The sequence below is a fragment of the Myodes glareolus genome, chromosome 14 (genome assembly GCF_982192425.1).
Source record: "Myodes glareolus chromosome 14, mMyoGla1.1, whole genome shotgun sequence".
In the NCBI taxonomy this organism is placed as follows: Eukaryota; Metazoa; Chordata; class Mammalia; order Rodentia; family Cricetidae; genus Myodes; species Myodes glareolus.
The window spans coordinates 55073175-55093042 of NC_142039.1; the positions used below are offsets into that span (position 1 = coordinate 55073175).

Genomic DNA, 19868 nt, shown 5'->3' on the forward strand with positions numbered 1-19868 from the left:
CTGGTGAGAGTTACAGCATGGAGAGAGCCGTGATTAACAGTGTCCCAGGGTCCTTGCTCTTCACTCACTGGCTGGCTTTCTGTCATGTGACGAGATGGGTGAGGCCCAGTTTCTTAAGTCACATTGTCTTTCAAGAAGCCTAACAAGAGGATGAAGTCATTAGCTTAAAGGAATGCCTTTAACTAACCTCTTGTGGCCTCAGAAGTCAGTGTCACCTCAGTAAATGCTGAATACAGGAAAGAAAGAAACAAGCAGAGCTGATTTTAAACTCACATTTACTAGCTCACATAAATATTCTGAGAACAAATATCCATCTTCCCTTTCTGAATCCTTAGCATAATTTATCATAAGTTTTAATAAACTAGTATAAATATCTAAGAAGAAAATGAATTTTAAAAACATGAAAAAGTCAGATGTGAAACACTGACAGGGTGACTTTTTTTTTTAAGATTGAGCCACTGATCTCCAAATTTTATTAATAAATTTAACCTATGAATACGAGATAATTTTTAATCCAATTGTGATTTGTTTGAATAACAGTTGAATTTTTACATTAAAAAATTGCAAAGCTTCAACTAAGGGACAAATAAAACATTCAGACGAGCTGACACTTTAAAACTTCTACTAACATTAACAAAGAAACGACGTCATGTTAATTTACATTAGTACCATGGTCCAAAATACATTTTCCATCACACAGCCAATTCTGCGGCACAGCAGGGCTTCTAGTGGGAGTTAGCGTACAGTCTGTTCTTGATGAAGACAACACTGGACAGGTGCTGCCTGATGTCGGGGTAGTGCTGAATGTGACAGAACCAGCGGGACACATTCAGATAGCTCTCCTTTTCCTGAACTGTCAGGTCAACCTAAGTGGAGATTAAAAACACAATATCAAACTTTCCATAAATACAAAAATTGACATCAATACAGAATTTAGAGGCCCAAAGGATTTTTCATCACTTTATTAGAAAAAAGAAAGTAAGTCAGGTGGTGGTAGTGCTACACGTCTTTAATGCCAACATTCGGGAGGCAGAGGCTGATCCAGAGCCAGTTCCAGGACAGCTAGGGCAGTTACACAGAGAACCCTGCCTCAAAAAGCCAATAGATAGGTAGATAGATAGATAGATAGATAGAGGAGCTTTCAAAAAGCTAAGGTTCTTTCTTTATCTGATTTCTAAGCAAGCCTCAAAAACAAAGAGTTTGTGATGTCTAACATACTTAATAAGAGAACATAATTTAATAAAAAGAAAAGAGTATGGACACACACATTATTTATGCATATATACATATACATATTCTACACACAAACACGCCCATACACACAGAGACTATTGCTATCTTCCTTCTCAACTTCAGAGGGAAAACCCCACGTGAAGACAGTGACCTGCGTAACTTTAAGTGCTTACAGTTTAATACAAGAAAAGGCTATCCAGTGGCTCACAGCTTAGAAAGGAGCTGATTAAACACACACCAACCTGTGGGCAGTAAAGATCTACGCTTTAGTAGATGCAGCAGCGATTCCTGGCGCTTAACTATCTTAGATACAAAGACAGAGGTGCTTATCACTCCCTTGGGATCAAATTCCAAAGTAGGTGCTAACTCACGATTTCTCTCTAAGACAAATTTTGGAATTAAGTTGTTCAGTAAGAGGAAGCCAAGTAGGGCAATAACTGGCAGCCATGATCCCATGTGTGGGTGGTATAGCACCTTCTCCTGTAGTTAATTCTACATTTATAAAGGACTTGTAAGTCTCTATAACACAGAGAAAATAAACACAGAAACAACTTGGGCCCCACAGGCCCACACCCAAGTAGAGGTCTGGAAGCATTTTTAGTGAGATGACGTTCCCAAGGCTGTACGGGGGTGTGCCTATAGACAAACACCTGTCAAGTCACAGGACCTGGGAGATGAAGGACAAACTAGTGTGCAATAACTATTACCAAACAGCCTTACTGTAAAGGCTTATTTTTATTACAAGAGAATTTATGGTACCACATGTTCCTGATTTTTACATCTGAAATAACAGAAGCATGTGATACATCAACATAGAAATAGGAGGTACACTTGTGGGCCTTAGTTTGTACTCAAAACACTTTGTAAATGAATTAAATTTTTAAAAACTCCACCAATATATTATAAATTTTCAAGAGAAAACTGGGTTTTCGTTTGCTCTTTTTGTGTTGTTGGTTGGTGCTAAGGGTTGAATATGGGGCCTTGCCATGTCAGGTAAGTCTTTTACCACGGAGTTGCCTAAGCCCTGAAAAGCAAGGTTCTTAAAAAGTTTAGGGACAGGGGTGAAGCTTAGTGGCAGAATGCACATCCGTCTAGCTGGCCTAGGTTCTATTCCCAGTACTGATTGCTGTCCTGGAACTCACTCTGTAGACCAGGCTGGCCTTGAATTCACAGAAATCTGCCTGCTTCTGCCATCCTGATTAAAGGCATGCATAACCACTGCCCGACTTTTAATAGCTTCTAAGTCTAATATTTTCAAATTTAATCTGACAAATTTTGAACAGCTATCTATCGCATAGTAGTCCTGGCTGATTTGAGCCAACTTACTCTTCTATAGCAACACACAGGCTTCCTGAATGGACCCGAGAACACTGCTAATGGCTGTCTGTCCGAGTCTGAGAAAATGATGACTAAACTTGGCATGTTACTTCTGCTACTTTTTAAAAAACATTTTTCACATAAAGTTACTGTCAACAAACTAAGCAGGAGATCTCTTTATCGAACTCACACTATTTAACAAAACGGTTCTGATGCCATCCCTGGGCTATTTCATTTATAGCACAACTTTCTATCACCACCACCTAGTTACTTTACTTTTTTTTTTTTTTTTTAACATGGGGAACACAATGCAAAAGCTGCTTCCTGCTTCTCACTGGTCTAGACAACAGTGTGTCTCTGGTGGTGCCAGCAGCTCTTTCTCCTACATACTCATTTTTGTTTATATTGGAACTTAGTAATTACTTTGAACCTTAAAGCCAAACAGATAACATTCTGATTTACTTATTTTCCACTAAGAAATGTGGGAAACATTCAAACCAACTCTTTGCAGCCTGGCCTTAGTGCAGGCTTTGTCCTTCCGCTGGCACCAGGCTGTCTCTGGACTGCTTCAGACTGACTTCTTGCCCTTTCCTTCTCCAAGAGCCCACATCCCATTGGTGCTCGGAACAAATGCATCTCTGCTCGGAACAGTCTTATGGGCCAGCCACGGTGTCACAGAGGAGTCTAACAATCTTGAGGCACAGTCTGATTATAAGGGACTGTCTCTTAGTGGATGATGGAAGAAAGCAGTTGGTACTAGAGCTGGAATCAACAGTCACAACTCGGGCACTGTTGACAAAGCATAATATATAATATGCCAAGATGTGTTAAGTTAAACCTGGTCTCAGAAAACTCAGCCAACAGAAACAATGGCGGGGGGGGGGGGGATGTGATTTGATGACCCAGAGGTTCCTTGACTGTTAAAGGTTTTGTTTCATAGACTGTGCTGATTACAGAGTAAGGATTCAACAACATGAAACACTAAGTGAAGGAATGCAGGATTGAGCAGGTATCAGTGTACTGTTAACCCAGCAAAGCTGGAAAAGCAGGTGGCCAAGCCAAACTTAATACCTAGCAGTGACTTTCCTCACACCTGTGGATACTCAGATCCAACGAACAAATGTCACTTAACACCATGGTGCCACCCTACCACCAGAGGGTTCTAGTTTATGAGGCCTATTCTTAAGAAGGTCTTTCTTCCTGTGAATACCTTGCCTGCTCTCACACAGAAAGGGCACACACTTTGACTTGTACAAACCCAAAACAATGGTTAACAAAGAGATTTAAGAATTATTCTATTCAATGTTGCTTTGAGAATGATAACCATAATACCTCTAATCTCAACAGTCACTACGGGGAGAGAAGATTCTAGAACAGGAAATGTCAATAGGTTTAAATGGCTAAAGATTAGGATAACTCTGATTTTAATATTCAGAATTGAGGGAAACAGTTGAAAGTCTCCTAAAACCCAAAGGCCTTTCAAGATGCCTGACTCATAGTTAAATAACTGCAGTATTTTGCAGTTTAAAATAATGATTTTGTTCGCTGCGATGGCAGAGCAATGTTGCACAGGTTCCTGCCCATGATCTGCATGAGCCCAGCAGAGGAGAATGCAAACCCGCACTTAGTCTGCATGAGTTTCACACACTTTACTATCATCTTTGTGTGGATTAGATAAGAGGAATCTTCCTTATTCATGGCAGCTCCATGCTAAGGAATCCAGACCTTAGAGCTCTGCAGACAATCACTGGTTTTCTGACAGTCACTGCACATTTCTCCCACTACTAAATATCAAATAACACAAAATGTGTGCTAAATGTGTAAAGCAGACAACTCCACTGAGACGTAATTGTCCTTGCTCCGGGTAAGTCAGGCAGTTATGGTTTTGCACATGTTAAGTCAGGGGCCCCCAAGCTGAAAGACTGTGCCTGCTACCAGGAGAGATGCTTAGATGCTTAGATACCTTGGCAGCAAATCCTCTTTACCCTGGAGGCTTTCTTTAAAAAATGAGATAAGTTGTGCCATGTCATCATTCTGAGTTCAAGACGCTACTAAGACACATTGAAGCTGGAGCGGAACAAAAAGAGGCTGCAGCGGCTGATATGTTTCAGCTCCAGTGATGCTTTCTTCACATGTAAATAAATCACTCTAAATGCACTGAACATAACTAAACACTACATTTCACTGGAGATGAATGATGTAAAACAGGAACACATACAGTACATAATACCAAATACTGCTAATCTCATAAGCTTGCATCTGTAAAAGCCACTGTGCTGAGAGTCAGGAGGAGAAAAAGAAATAAGACACCGACGTAACCATTCCTGGCTTTGTGTAAATGAGTCCCATTCTGTCGAAGTTCCAGGACTATTCACCAACTACTACGTTTCCCTGCACCAGCACAGTGGCGAAAAGCATCCTGTCACAGCTACCATGCTCTTTTGATGAGAAATTATATGGCCATTCTACCTGTTAGAAACTACATAACAGCATCAATTTCTTCGGCTAGCCAAGGACAATCATATTTTGTCATATGTGTCATGTGTCTTTTCCCTGCGTTACCTCTTTTTCTGCTTGTTTGTTTTTCAAGACAAGGTTCCTTTATGTAGCTTTGGTGTCTGTCCTGGAACTAGCTCTTGTAGACCAGGCTGGTCTTGAACTCACAGGGATTCGCCTGCCTCTGCCCCCCAAGTGCTGGGATTAAAAGAGCCAGGACAGGCTCTAAAACTACAGAGAAACACTGTCTCAAAAACAAAAACAAACAAACGAACGAACAAGAAAAAAAAAAAAGAAAGAAAGAATGGAAAAGAAAGAAAGAAAGAGAGAGAGAGAGAAAGGCTTATGTTCTTTTTATGTCCCTCTGAAATACAGCGTAGTGGGCAACACAGGAGGCTCCTGAAAATTTTAAGTGGAGAGCAGGGAGCGCTAAGCTAATCAACTGGGCCATTACAGTGTTACAGAACATAATGCACCCACTTGAGAAAGCCTCCTTTGTCCTGCATCTCACTACATACTTCTGGTTAGCCTTGAACTTGGGGCAACCCTCCTGCCTCAGTCTTCCAAGTGCTAGGATTATGGGTGTGTGTCACTGTTCCCAACTTGGGGAATAACTGTTAATAAAGTTAAGCCAATCCAAACTGAGAAGTATGGCTTAGTGGTGAACTAACAATAAAACAATTCATTAGTTTCTGCAGTTGGTGCTCTAATATAACATTAAGTGTTGGGATAGCAGATGTTACAATGTAGTGGTGAGGTAAAGGCAAGGGAGTCTGCCTGTGCGTGTTCAGTGCAGACATTTTTTTCTGTATTTCTGTTCTGATTGGCTCAGTCTGATCACGTGGAACCTGCTGCTGCAGGGGGCAGAATCTAACTGTATCACTTCTTATGGTGGTGGTTTAGGGCTTACAAAGGGCTTCTCTACACACTAAGACCCTTAGAAAGATCCACCTTGGTCCTTGCAAATATATCTACACAAGTATATATGCATCCTTTCCCTTGGACAGCATACATTGCTCATGTTCACTTGGTATTATGGGAGCCTGACTGTCTGTGCCAGGAATTATGTGAGACAGAAACCTCTATATTTATGATGTAAGCAGTTTGTGACAGAAATTACCAAATAGCAATTATAGTACAAGCAAAACAAGTTAAGCTTTAGGAAGTCCTCCACGAGGGTCAAACAGAAACAGAGAGGAGCACTTCATTCAGTATGCTTCCGGAGTCTGAGACAGCCCTAAGCAAGGGGGCAGAGTTGGAGGAGACAGATGTCTGAGGAAATAGAAAATAACTGGAGAGGAAGGTACCAAAGACCAGGATAAAAAAGAGATGGGCAATGCAAAAATATGTGTAGGAAAGACCCAGTAGGTAGCAGATTTGGGGGTGGGGGGAGGGGGAGTTACAGCTTCCCAGCAGCCAGCAGCAGGCTTCAGGAAAGGTCTGGCAGCCAGCAGACTCAGGGGAATTACAGATTCCCAGCAGCCAGCAGGAAGGACCCGGCAGTCAGCAGACTCAGGTAAGTTACAGCTTAGGCAGAGAGACAGAGCCAAAGCCAGAAGGGTGGCAAGAGCCAGAAGAAAGCCCTTCCATGCTGACAAACTGTACCTGCTGGGATTTACTGAACTACCGAGGAGGAAAAAGTCTGGTCTTAAGAAAGGCTGGCCTAGTGGCCACCAGGCTCAGCCCATAGAGCCCACCTTATTTCTATCTTCTTTATATGGACTAGAGATAATAAAACTGACCGACACACAGGCAAAAGTTACTCCAGATCCTAGGAAGGAAGAGATGGGGTGAGAGGACCCAGCAAGTGGAGACACCAGGCCCTGACTGGATACACAAAGTGGAGAACATAGAAAATGTTCTGAAGTCCGCCCCCCCCCCACAATGGAAGAAGGGTGTTGGGGAGCTGAGAGTTTTATTTTTTTAAGCAGAGAAAAAGATCTAAGAAGGCATGAATTTAGGACAAACTACCTGGGTTTGGTCTGTCAATTATTTGATACCTGACCGACCTCGCCGTGTCTCAGTTAATAGTGCCCACTGGAACACTGCAAGGAGCAATGAGCTGACGCTTAAACAGAGTAAAGAACAGTGAAAGAAAACGGGTGTCTGTAGTTGTCAGTAAGTTTGGATGACGACACATGATTTAAAATGTAGAGAGTAACCAAGTACTTAGAGGATAAATGTGAAAGAATGAGAGAAAAAAGAAAACAGAGTTTGGGAGATGACCCAGACAGGGCTGACAAGGTAGAGGAGCTCAGGTGTGAGGCTGGGGGATTCCCTTCTGAGGCCGGGAATGGGAGAGGGGTGCTTGGGTGTTATACGTGGGAGGCTAAAGATGAAAGAATTCAATGAACAAGGAGAAAGCCTGTGAAGAAGAAAGGCTCTACGGCAAGGAAGTCAGAGGAGAAACACCTACAGACACCTGGAAGGAAGGAGAGCTGGTCACGACATCAGCCTGGCTGCACAATCAGAGTTAGCAACTTATACTTATGTAATTTCTAAAACAGAGTGCTTTGTGCACAAAACATGAAGACATTTAACATGGCAGTAAACAGATAGGACAGCCAAGAAGCTGAAGGTGCCAAGAAGATGCGGCTGAAGTCAGGCAGGAGGGGGCAACACTTGATGGCAATAAGGAAACAAGAGACACCAACGTAGGATTAGCAACCAAGACACTTGACTCAAGAGCTTCGGTAGGAAGGTGCACAGAAGACAGGGTGTACGGGGGCGTGTGTGTGGGGGGCCATGATGACGACAGAGCCGGCACATGGTCATGGAAGGACGGGAGCAGAAGCTGAAAACACAGGAGTCAAGCGTAGAAGAGAGCGCACAGCTCCGCAAATGGACCATGTGGTGAGTTTTGCCCATAGTGCCTTGTTTAAAAATAAACTTTGTTTTGATAAGTCGAATGTAAATCTGACTAAAACTCACAACATTTAAAAAAAGTGATTCTGAATATTACAGATAAAAGCTAACCACCCCCTAAACACTCACTATAAAGCGATGGAGCCCGTAGTACAGAAGGATATCTGCCAAGGTAAAGTTAAATCCCGCCAGGTAGACTTTGTCTTCAAGGTAGGAATTAAGATCCTAGAAAAAGAAAAACAATGCTTTAATTTAAAAAGAAAACAATGAGCTGCTGCGACATATGATTTAAACATTCAGAAGGCTAGCCAAAGAAAAGGACTCAGACCTCATTTCTTTTTTCTTTAATTTTAAGACAGAGTTTCTCTGAAGCTTTGAGGCCTGTCCTGATCTAGCTCTTGTAGACCAGGTTGGTCTCGAACTCACAGAGATCCACCTGCCCCTGCCTCCTGAGTGCTAGGGTTAAAGGCGTGTGTCACCACTGCCCCACAAGACTTAATTTCACGGACTTAATCTTTAAGTTGGCTGTGGTGGCACATGTCAGCTCTTGGGAGAATGGGGCAGGCTGACTGGGGAGAGAGCAGTGTGAGGAGATGCCTTTGGAAACAGACAAATACCGATAACAGAAATCACAAATTAGATGCCAATCATCTAAAAGAAAAACAAAACAAAACAACAGAAACAATATTCTAAATGCCATCTATGAGCACATCAGAGTGTAGTGTTTTGTTCTCATCATGTCTAAACCATGCTCACTCTGGCTAGGGAGACACCTCAGTAGAAGGTGAGTACCTGCCTGTAACCCTGTTGCTGACGAAGCAGAGACAGGGGGATCCCAAGAGCTTGCTGGTCAACTTTCTCTAGCCACCGTGAGCTTTGGGTTTAGTGAGAGAACTTGTCTCAACCAAACAAGGTGGAGAAAATAGAAGATACCTGAGGTTAGCTCCTGACCTCCGCCTGCATGTGCACACACAACTTTCATGTGCACACAAACTATAGACATAAAATTTAAAAACTATGCTATTGTTAATTTTTCCCAACATAAAAAATTTCTCAGATGATTATCTCTAGAAAACTGTTAGTGGTTTTTGATATGCAATTATATACACACCTATAAATACATATAAATAGTATATATTTCAAAAACTTTGTTATATATTAATACTTTAATTAGGATTATATTCATAACATAAAGTTTACCACTTAACCATTTCAAGAATAGTTAAGAATGCAGCTGGAAGGCTGATCCTGTATAGATAAGCATGTTTAGTTTCAAACTAATCTCAAACCAATCTTCAGAGCTTTTCTATCATGCAAAACTAAAGCACTGCCATTAAATGGCTCCCCCTCTCCCTTTTCTCTAGGCACTGGTAACCACTGTTCAGCTAGGTCTCTGTGTAGATGACTCATGGGACTCAGTCACTTCATTCAGTGTAAAGGGGAATGGGACAGAAGGCCACCAAGTAACGACCCTGAGGGGAAGGTCTTCCGCTTGGAGGCTCCTGCAGTACAGCCTACAGACACAATTAAGATACCTTCAGTAGAGTATGGGTGTCTTCTTTGCTGGAGTGTCCATCCACTCGGGTGACCCTGTACTCTAACCACTGCTGAACGATTGCCTTCTCTTCTGGGGTGCTCCCCAGCAAGTGTTCTTTATTGGCTAGCTTGACTAGATGGGTCGCAATGGTAGCCAATCCCATTAGACTGGGACCATTGTTTGTCTGCAGAACTGGAACCTTCAAAAGAAAAAAGACTATCACGACTGAAAACTGGAGGTAAGCACTAAAATCCCCAATTTCTGGAAATGCTCTACAATACTAAATTATGTATCAGGACACCAGCAGTAACAGGATTTATAATTTAATGGCATGCTGGATGATGTAACTGGTAGTAATGCGGGCTAAATGTTACCAAAATTCAGAACATACAACATGAAAAAACAGAAACCACAATACTTGATTAATTTCACTCACGATTCCCCACACTTGGTCACAGGTAGCGGCCCATGCCTGTAACCCCAGCAACCTGGGAGGCTGAGGCAAGAGGATTTCAAGTTTCAGGCCAGCCTGGGCCACATAGGAAGACTCTGCCCCCAAAACGAAAAAACAAGAAAAGAGATTGCCCTTACCCATAAACCAAATAATACCTGTTTAGGTAATTAGATTATACAGCTTCTTAAAATTTAAAATCTTATTAATTTAGTAAAATAAGTCTACATATTTATTTTTTTGTGGTGTTGGGAATAGAACCCAGTGCCCTCCCTGTTCTGAGCCACAGCCCCCGCCCCATAAAAGTTTCTTACTTAAGCAAAGCCTACAGAAGTTTGAGGAGACTCTCTGCTCTCTGTACCAGGGCCTCTGCAACCCTGGCTTGTGCCTTGTAGCAGTTCTAAAACCACAACAGGGGAGTAGCCAGCTTGAGCTACTTGTGCCAGCAATCAGATGTTTCCTTCCGGGGAGTGAAGCTCATCACCTCTCCATGGAACCACTTACTGGGGGAGACTGTGGAAACATAACTTTCCCATAAACCAATGCGCCGTGCTCTGAGAACTCTCAGAGACATTACCTACAACCAACTTTGGAACCCTTACAAGACAAAGGAAACGGGTTTCTTTCTCCCTTTATAGGCTATAAATCCCCCAAGCATGAGGGCTGCTTGTCTGCTTGGTTTTCTTTTAAACTTATTATTATTTTTTTAATGTATATGGGTGTTTTGCTTGCCTCATCTGTCTGTGCATCACAAGCCTGCCTGGGAGACCAGAAGAGGACCTCGGATTATCTGGAAAATTAAAAACCACGCCTGGTGGAAGTATTTACTAGGGCCTGGGCGTGGTGGTGCACACCTTAAGATCAGCACCCCCAGAGGCAGAGGCAGGCGGATCTCTACTACGTGTTCAAGGCCAGCTTGGCCTAAGAGTGAGTTCCAGGGTAGCCAAAGAAACCCTGCCTCGAAACCCAAACAAACAATCTCCCTCTTCCCCTCAGCCATTCCTCACTGTATTGCTTCCCAATGCTTGTTCTGTTGGGCTCTTAATTGTTGGTGACTGTCCCTCATACTAAGTAGTCTTCGAAAGCAATATTCATGTCTTGGCAAATTTCCCAAGTCAAACGTGGGAGTAGTGGCTGATGCAAACGACTCGGGTGAAGACAGAGAACCTCATCACCCCTGCGAAGGCTGGCCTTTGCAGCCTATCACAGGCTTAACCTTTCCAGTGTCACTTTAAGTTAGTGTAAACCCCACAATACTGCTACGTTTTGGACAAAAATTTAACCTGTACCTAATGCAAAAACATTAGGGCCCAAACAAGAACAAGTCATCTGGAACCACTCCCCCAAATACACATTCAAATTGGGTTTCCTACTACCATTCTTCCTCTAGTACAGTCTTTCTAGGGCAAATTATGTTATTAACAACTCATTTCCAACACCCTGAAAAAATCGGAATCCTTACATCTCACCAGGAGCCTCACAGTCCCACACCGGGTAACTTCAATTCTCTGCACACTGCATATCTAAGCCAATGTGTCCCCAGAACGAGCAGGGCCCCTTCCTTGTTCTCTCCGCCAAGAGGCTTCCAGGAATCACTCTGTCCTGTTCGCCTGCAGGGCGAGTTCCCGGCCGCATCCCCGCCCCACCCCCGTGACTGAACGTTAAGGTGGTCGCTGAATAAAAGGAGCACTCTCGGCTACGGTCCGCCTGGAGTGATCTCAACCCACGGCTCTGCCCACGCCTCCCTAACCGGCTTTCTGCTCCCGGGCGGGAGAAGATGGCACTGATCTGGAGGTCCAGACCTTGCCCTGCGGCCCGTCCAGCACACACGTGGGGCGCAGCGTCCACTCTCGAGCCCCGGCCGATTCTACTCTCGAGTCCCGGTAGGCTCCGGGTCAACTCGCCACTCTCCCACCGGTGCCCTGCCTCACCTGTCGCTCGCCCTGAGCGCTGTACTTATTCCCCGGCCTCAGTCCCAGAGACTTCTCCAGCAGCTTCAGCTCCGCGGCCGCCGCCATCTTCCGGCCCAGCTCCTGGCGGGGGCGGAACCCAAACTGCTAGGACATTGATAGAGCAGGAAGTCCGGCCCCCACGCTTGTGTCCCACGATTGGCTGGATGGACGGCAAGCGCGCCTGCGCAAAGAGGCGGGTCTTAATAAAGGGCGGGCCCCAGCAACGTTCTGAGACAGGTGCATTGCTTTGCAGGGCGTGGAGGAAACCTTTCCCAAGAAAAGCATGGAGTCCAGATAGTCTGACAGAATCATTGCAATGCTTGTAATACCATTGTAGAACACAGAAGAAAAGTTTAGGCTATTTGTTTTAAAAATATAAAACATCAATTCCCAAACCCATCACAGAGTTCTCCAAATAAGACAACTATAGACCAATCTCAGTTAAAAATATCGATGAGAGCCGGTGATCAAGCAAGGTTTGAATGAAGATGGCCCCAGAGGCTCATAGGGAGTGGCACTATTAGGCAGTGTGACCTTGTTGGAATAGGTGTGGTGTTATTGGAGGAAATGTGTCGCTGGGGATGGGCTTTGGGTTTCAGACGCTCAGACCAGGCCCAGTGTTTCTCTCTTTCCCTGCTGTTTGCCGGTCCAGGCATAGAATTCTCTGACTCCTCCAGCATCACGTTTGCCTGTGTGCCTCCATGCCTCCCACGATAATGGACTAAATGTCTGAACTGCAAACCAGCCCTAATTAAATATTTTCCTTTAGAAGAGTAGCCATGGTCATGGTCTTCACAGTAATAGAAACCTTAACTAAAATAAATGGGAAAATTTTTGAAGCATCCTTGGTTAAGTTCCGAGCTTCCCACTTAGTTACGCTGTGTTACAACTGGAGTAGATAATCACTAGAAGCATGTGTTTTGAAGCAAGAAGCCAAGCTGACCCCATTAAGAGACTGTGTAGTTTCATATTTTGAAAACTCAATCAAGGGGAAGATCACAAACAATAAGAGAATTTATAAAAGTAGCAAACAGAGGAACACTATTCACAAACCAATAGTAAGAAGTGAAGAAGATCCTACTTATACTCTAAAATCTCTAAAATCTCTGAAATCACACTCAAATTTAACTTGTGCTAACTGGTTATGTGACTAATGGTATAAATGCACAATGCTTCAAAATTGGAATTAAATAAATGGACAATACTGCCATATAGATGTCAATCTTCATGCAGTTACATGGGTGATTTCTTTTTTCTTTTTGTGTGGGGTGCTCAGGAGCAATCCCAGGATATACTAGGCATGTGCTCTACCACTGAGCTATATCCCAAGTCTTGAGATGGACTTTTTAGACATATGCATTTTTATGTATTTATTTATTAATATGTGGGGTTCACTTTTGTAACACAGTACAGGTGTGGAGGTCAGAGGACAACCTGAAGAGCCTATTATCTTTTTTCATCACATGGGTTCTGGGCATCAAACTCAGGGTTATCAGATTTGACAGTAAGTGCCATTACCTGCCAGCCTGAAATGGACTTAAAATTATTTTTATTTGTAAGTGTGTGTGTGTGTGTGTCTGGGAAGCTAAGACTGAGATCCCCCGGAACTGAAGTTATAGGCAGTTGTAAGCTGCCTGACAAGGGTGCTGGGAATTGAACTCATGTCCTCTGCAAGAGCAGTTGGTACTCTTATCACTGAGTCATCTCTTCTGCCCCTGAGGTTGACTTTTACAAAACAGTGTTTGCTAGCTTAACACTGATAAACTCTAAGTGTATGAAAAACTCACCTGTACAAAAAGTGAAAGCTCACAAGCACCAGGCAAGACTGTGAGTGGCTTTATCTGTAGCATGGGGAAACTCCGAATCATGAATTCAGATCCAAGCGCAATCATAAAGATTGCTGCTATAGTTTTATTCTTGTGGCTTTTCTCTTTGGTTTGCTTTTGCTTTTACTTCTATGCTACACTAGTTTGCCATGTAGCAATTGCACTGTGCAATATTACAATAAGAACTGGGAAAATTTTTATGGATGTAATGTCTATTACAATTTGCTATAGTATTTCTCTCTAGTTCTCAAGCCTTCTGTACTTTGTCACAAAAAGTGGGCTTTTCAGGTGACTATTTTGGTGAGTGTCAAAATAAGAATTTATGGTGTATTACTGTTGATTCACTTTGAATTAATATATATATATATATATATATATATATATATATATAGCAAAAAAATTGCTGCTATTATCTGACCGTGTCAAAATAGAGGCTGGGGTGGAGACATGGCTCAGTGGATAAAATGCTTGCAGCATAAGCTTGAGGGTCAAAATGTGGATCTCCAGAACCCAAAGAAACCAGGATATTGTTTCCCAGGATATGCAATCCCAGCCCATCTCCTTGGAGAGGTGAGACAAAGAAGGAGTCCTTGGAAGCAGGCAGGCCAGCTAGCCTGGTGTGAGCAGCAGTGCACAAGAGACCCTGCTTGGGACAAAGTGGAAGGCAATGACTGATACTCAAGTTTGTTCTTGTTTAAGAACATGTGCCCAGTGGCCTGCACCTTTGCACTGTGACACACTCACATACACACTCTTTGTACATACCGCAGGTAAGGAAGCTTACAGAAATAAGGAAGTTTTGAGTAGTTATAAAAAGTCACATATGAAATAAGAGGGTGAGAGCTGAGTGGTGGTGGCACACGCCTTTAATCCCAGCACTTGGGAAGCAGAGGCAGTTGGATCTCTGTAAGTTCGAGGCCAGATGGTCTACAGAGCAAGTTCAAGGACAGCTGGAGCTACACACAGAGAAACCCTGTCTCAAAAACCAAAAAACAAAATGGGGGGGAGGGACTCAGGAGAAAAACTTGGTACCATGGTAATCTATAGTAGTATAAAAGTCTGGAATCTGTAATGTGTGAATGGATGCTTAAAAAAGAAAAAAGATCACCAAATCTGTGGAAAACAAGTAGAAATATAGATAGCAATTTCACAAAAAATCCCATATACTTAAAACTATAAGAAGGCGCTAAATGACTGATTCTAGAGTTACCAGATACAGGCACAAGCAACCCTCCGTCACCTAGTGGATGAGTGGCAATCCAAAGGTGACAGCATGCGTGGGTAGGCTGCCCTGAAGAAGCAGTTGTTCTCAGGTTCTTCAGGTGGAAGCAAAACTTTATAGCCCCTGTGAGGAAACTGAGCCTAGAACTGTCTAGCAATGTTTTCTAAAAGAATGAATGTGGGAGACTATTAAGTGCTACCCCGTCTAGGCAAACAAGCCGGTGAACACTCAGATATTCCTAAATAAGGGACTAGCTGAGGTCACCTTGGCATTCGTAACTTGGGGGCACAGGAACAGCTAAACAGGAATTAGGAGCGCCCCAGTATAGTGGTAATAATGGTCTCCAGGATATGTCAGTGGAAAAAGCAAGGCAAGAAAGAATTTGTGGTGTACTCTCCTTCTTATAAAGTTTGGTGGGCAGCAAATGCAAGCACATTTTTGTATTTATTTTAATACCAAATTATATACCCAAACATTTATAAAGTATAGACAGGAACTAGTACTAGGCCGTGTGGCTATACCCTTTCTTTTAAATTTGTCTGTGGAAGGTACATTTTTATGTCATTATAAGTTTATCACACTGAGAAAGAAGTCTCCAGAAAAGCAATACAAGACACATGGTGCATCAGACCGATGAGATGTCCCCGGGCTGTGGAATTCTTTCTCTAAAAACGATTTTATGCATCCAGAGGGCCTTCGGAGTGATCCTTCGTCTGGCGAAGGACGGCTATGCAGTCGGAGGCCCACATTGGAGCAACGGATTGAGCCCCCCGAGGTCTGGAGGGGGAGCGGAAGGAGGAGGAACATGAAAGACGAAATCAGTACTGCGAGGGATGCTATCACCCACTGATACAAGGGAACGGATCTGATGAGAATTTACCAGGGCCAGTCGGACTGGGACTGAACGAGGACGTGATCTAGCCAGATTCTCGGAATTTGGCCGGATTCTCTGACTGTGGCTGGCCCGGGGTCTTTCTGAAAAGCCATTGACTATGACACTGGGACCTGTTTCCTCTGCATATGCTGGATTTTGGGGATCCAGTCTGTTTGGACGCTCGCCTTCCTGGACCTGGAGGGAGGGGGAGGGAGCTGGAGCTTCCCACAGGGCAGGAAACCCTGACTGCCCTGGGGGACGGAGGGGAAGGAGGGGGGGAGTGGGGGGAGTGGGAGGGTGTTGGGAGGGGGGGCGGAAATGGAAACTTTTATAATTTAATAAAATTTACTAAAAAAAAAAGAAATTTTAAAAACAAAATAAAAACAAAAAAAAAAATAAAAACGATTTTATTTTTAATTAGGTGTCTGCGGGTGTGTGTGCATGAGTGCAATGCCCACAGAGGTCAGAAGAAGGTGTCAGATCTCCCGGAGAGGGAGTTCTCGGTATTTCTGAACCCACTGACATTGTTGCTGGAAATTGAACTCAGGTTCTCTGGAAGGGCAAGGTGGGGTCTTAACCACGGAGCCATCTTTCTGTCCCCTGAGTGTGGTTGTCTTTTAGTGACTTGATATATGATTATCAGTAAGTTTCTTTTTTTAATATTTATTTATTTATTATGTATACAATATTCTGTTGTGTGTTTGTCTTCAGGCCAGAAGAGGGCACCAGACTTCATTACAGATGGTTGTGAGCCACCATGTGGTTGCTGGGAATTGAACTCAGGACCTTTGGAAGAACCAGCAATGCTCTTAACCTCTGAGCCATCTCTCCAGCCCTGTCAGTAAGTTTCTAATCGTGGATACTCGAAGCAAACACATTCAGTGGAAAATGCTTCTGCCTTTTTGTTGCTGGTATTGTGTCTCCAGCTTCCTGGCCATTTTAGAGTAGCTGGCATTATTCTGACGGGGTTGCATGTATATACTGTGGAATAAAGCAAAGAAATAGTCATAGAACATTATTGGAAGTTGGGATTTGGGCATTGCGGGCATCAGATAGGTCAGGTTAAATCAAACTCATTTGTCCTGTGTAGCATGAGGGCCGGCTTGTTGGGGTATCTGTCCTGCCCAGTACCCCACAACCGGCATATACCAAAGAAAATCACACACAGGACTCCATAAGGTTATAAACTGATTGGCCCATTAGGTTGGGCTTCTTATTAGTTCTTATAACATATATTACCCCATTATCCTTATCTACGTTAGCCATACGGCTCAGTACCTTTCTCAGCGGGGGCAGCTTACATGTTGCTTCTTCAGTGATCTGGGCAGGAATGGAGAAGGAGCTTCCTGCTTTTCAGAATACTCTCAGTCTCTTTGCTCCACCTCTACTTCCTGTCTGGCTTTCCCGCCTATACTGCCTGCCTGGCCAATCAGCATTTTATTAAAATATGATTGACAGAATACAGACAATTCTCCCGCATCAGTCCTGAGTTTAAATCAAAATACACAGATGACCTTAGGATGCTTCTGTCTTAAGAAAAATAAGAAGTTTTTCTTAGCTTGCTCAGTTTATTCACAACAAACAAAGTTTCAAAACAAACACAACTTAGTGGCAAAGAGTACCCCCAACCCACCAAATTTTGGTTTCAACTGACATTTCCCACAAGAAGCTCTTTGGAGACTGGCCATTTCTAGATATTGGCAGGAAATGCATGAGATGAGAAGATACCTGGTCTCTCCCTCTGGCCTGTACATGTGCATCCATGGGGATGAGCACACCCACTATGTGCATATACCTGGATACCAACCCAATACTGATTAGTGTAATGGTTGATTCTGATTATCAACTTGATTGGATCTGCAATCAACTAAACAGTCTGTGAAAGGACTTTATGGAAGCATCATCGCTTGAGGGGGCAGACTCTCCCACAGAATGGGTTGCATTACCTCTAAGTAGCCCAGACAGAAGATCTAAGGGAGGAAAGAATGCTGCTTTCCCGCTCGCTGTCAACCCCCGCCGGTGAGCATATCTCCTCTGTTGCTGCTGTTGCCATGCTTCGCTAACATTGGAAATCAATTTCCTTCAGCTTTTCTATGTGGACTGAAAGCCAGCTTCTGGGAAGCCATCAGGCTGTCGAGCATCATACTGGGACTGTTGAGGTGTCCAGCCACATGTACTAAACAAAACGGCCATTGAAACCTCAATGTCTCTAACTTTCAGATAGCAGTATTGTTTATGCCAGTTTAATAAATACCTTCAGTAATATATATTTGCTTTTGATGCTATGCTTCTTATTACATTTCTCTCTCTCTCTCTCTCTCTCTCTCTCTCTCTCTCTCTCTCTCTCTCTGTGTGTGTGTGTGTGTGTAGAAATATGGATGCCATGGTACACGTGTGGAGGTCAGAGAACAACTTTCAAGAATCAGTTCTTTCCTTTTATCATGTGGGACCTGGGAATGGAACTCAGGGTGTAAGACTTTGCGTGAACTCCTTTACCTTCGGAGACATCTCTCTGGTTCAATATGTATTCATTCTGCTAGCTGTGTGCCTCAGAGAGCCCTGACTAAGACAATGTGTCCCTGAGAATGGTCTCAGCATTGTTCAGTACCTGTGTAGTAATCTTGCTGACTGAATTTAAATTTGACCAGGACTTAACATTTTTAAATTAAATTTAATTTTTTAATTAAAATTTTTTATACAATATATTTTGATTACACTTTCGCCCCTTCCCCAACACCTCTCAGATTCTTTCCATCTCCCTATCCGCTCAGTTTTATGTACTTTCTCTCTTTAAAAACATTAAAGCAAAACCAAAATAACAGCCCCCCCAATTAAAACCAATAATGAAAAAAAATCAGTAAGACAAAAACAAACAAACAAACAAAAATGCCCAAACACACCCCCTTAAACCTCCCAAAAATCAAATCGACGACAACAACAACAACAACAAAAATACCCCATATAGTTTATTTTGTGTTGGCCACCTATTCCTGGACATGGGGGCACGCCCTGGGGTGCCATTGATGTATCCAGTGACATTCCATTGGAGAAAGCTGGTTTTCCTCTTGCCAGCAGGTGCCAGCTGCAGATGGCTTCTTGGTGGGAGGGGAGGGGAGGGAGACTGTGTCCACTGTCCCCCCTCAGTGCCGGGACTCCCTCCAGCTTGAATGTTCTTTGCTGCCACAGTCTCTGTGGGCTCATCTGTGCCTCAGTCCTGCTGTGTCTGGAAGACACTGTTTCCTTGGTGTCAGCTCCATGTCCGGCTCTTCCGATCTTTCCTCCTCCTCGTCAGCATAGATCCCTGCACCTTGAGGAGAGGGTTTGATAAAGACATCCTGTTTGGGAATAAGCATTCCAGAGTCTCTGCATATCATCCAGTTGTGCTGACCAGGCCTTTTGATCTAATAAATTTGCAGGAAATAATACAGAGGGGGAAATATATCAAATGATTCTGTGTAGATACAAATAACAAATTCTAAAGTCATGGAAAACAACCAGACAATCTGATTGCTTCACCCAAAAAATTCAAAGAAAAAAAAACAGTAGTAAAACATACTATATATTTAGAGTTATAAGTAAGATAACAACTAATTGCAATGTATGCACCTTTTTCACTTGGGTCTGATTTATTTTCAATCCTGACTCCAATAAACTAGTAAAATAAAAAAGGTTGATAGTCATATATTAGTTTATACATCATGACAGCGAAGTGCCTAACACAATCAAAAAAGGTGTGTGTCTACATACGCTATAGATTCCAATTACAGGACCATACATTATATAAAATGACATTAACAAATTATTTGGGCAATCTCATATAGAGAATAGATCTGTGCATAAAGCACCTGGAGGTTTGACAAGCCACAGATGCCATGTCAGGCTGGGGAGTTGACCTTACTTTATGTAGTGAGGGGCCAGGCTTTATCACTACAGGGGAGAAAAGGGGGGCTATCCGATTCTAACACACACACAGACTTGGGACCCACTACAAAAGATCTTGAACTTTTATCTGTTTTCCTGGTTCTTACAGCTACAGAGCCCTGGTTTCCTACCGTCTTCTTCCTCGATTGCAATGGAGAATTGATGCACACGCTA

At 43.1% G+C, this 19868-nt stretch overlaps 1 protein-coding gene across 1 annotated transcript; it reads right to left on the reverse strand.

Moving 5' to 3' along the window:
• Positions 1–258: 258 nt before the first annotated feature.
• Eef1e1 (eukaryotic translation elongation factor 1 epsilon 1) lies at positions 259–11987 on the reverse strand. The gene is made up of 4 exons (XM_048422589.2): positions 11831–11987; positions 9447–9647; positions 8041–8136; positions 259–866 (listed from the first exon to the last, which is right to left on the reverse strand). The coding sequence occupies exons 1-4, from the start codon at positions 11915–11917 to the stop codon at positions 726–728; spliced, it is 525 nt and encodes a 174-aa protein (XP_048278546.1). The 5' UTR covers positions 11918–11987; the 3' UTR covers positions 259–725.
• Positions 11988–19868: the final 7881 nt, after the last annotated feature.

Excerpts from the sequence above, each read along its gene's own strand:
- Eef1e1 (XM_048422589.2), bottom strand. The coding sequence starts at position 11,917 with ATGGCGGCGGCCGCGGAGCTGAAGCTGCTGGAGAAGTCTCTGGGACTG. Across the intron at positions 8,137-9,446 it reads ACACCCATACTCTACTGAAG|GATCTTAATTCCTACCTTGA; the intron begins GTATCTTAATTG and ends TTCTTTTTCTAG. Across the intron at positions 867-8,040 it reads ACGGGCTCCATCGCTTTATA|GTTGACCTGACAGTTCAGGA; the intron begins GTGAGTGTTTAG and ends ATCTCCACTTAG.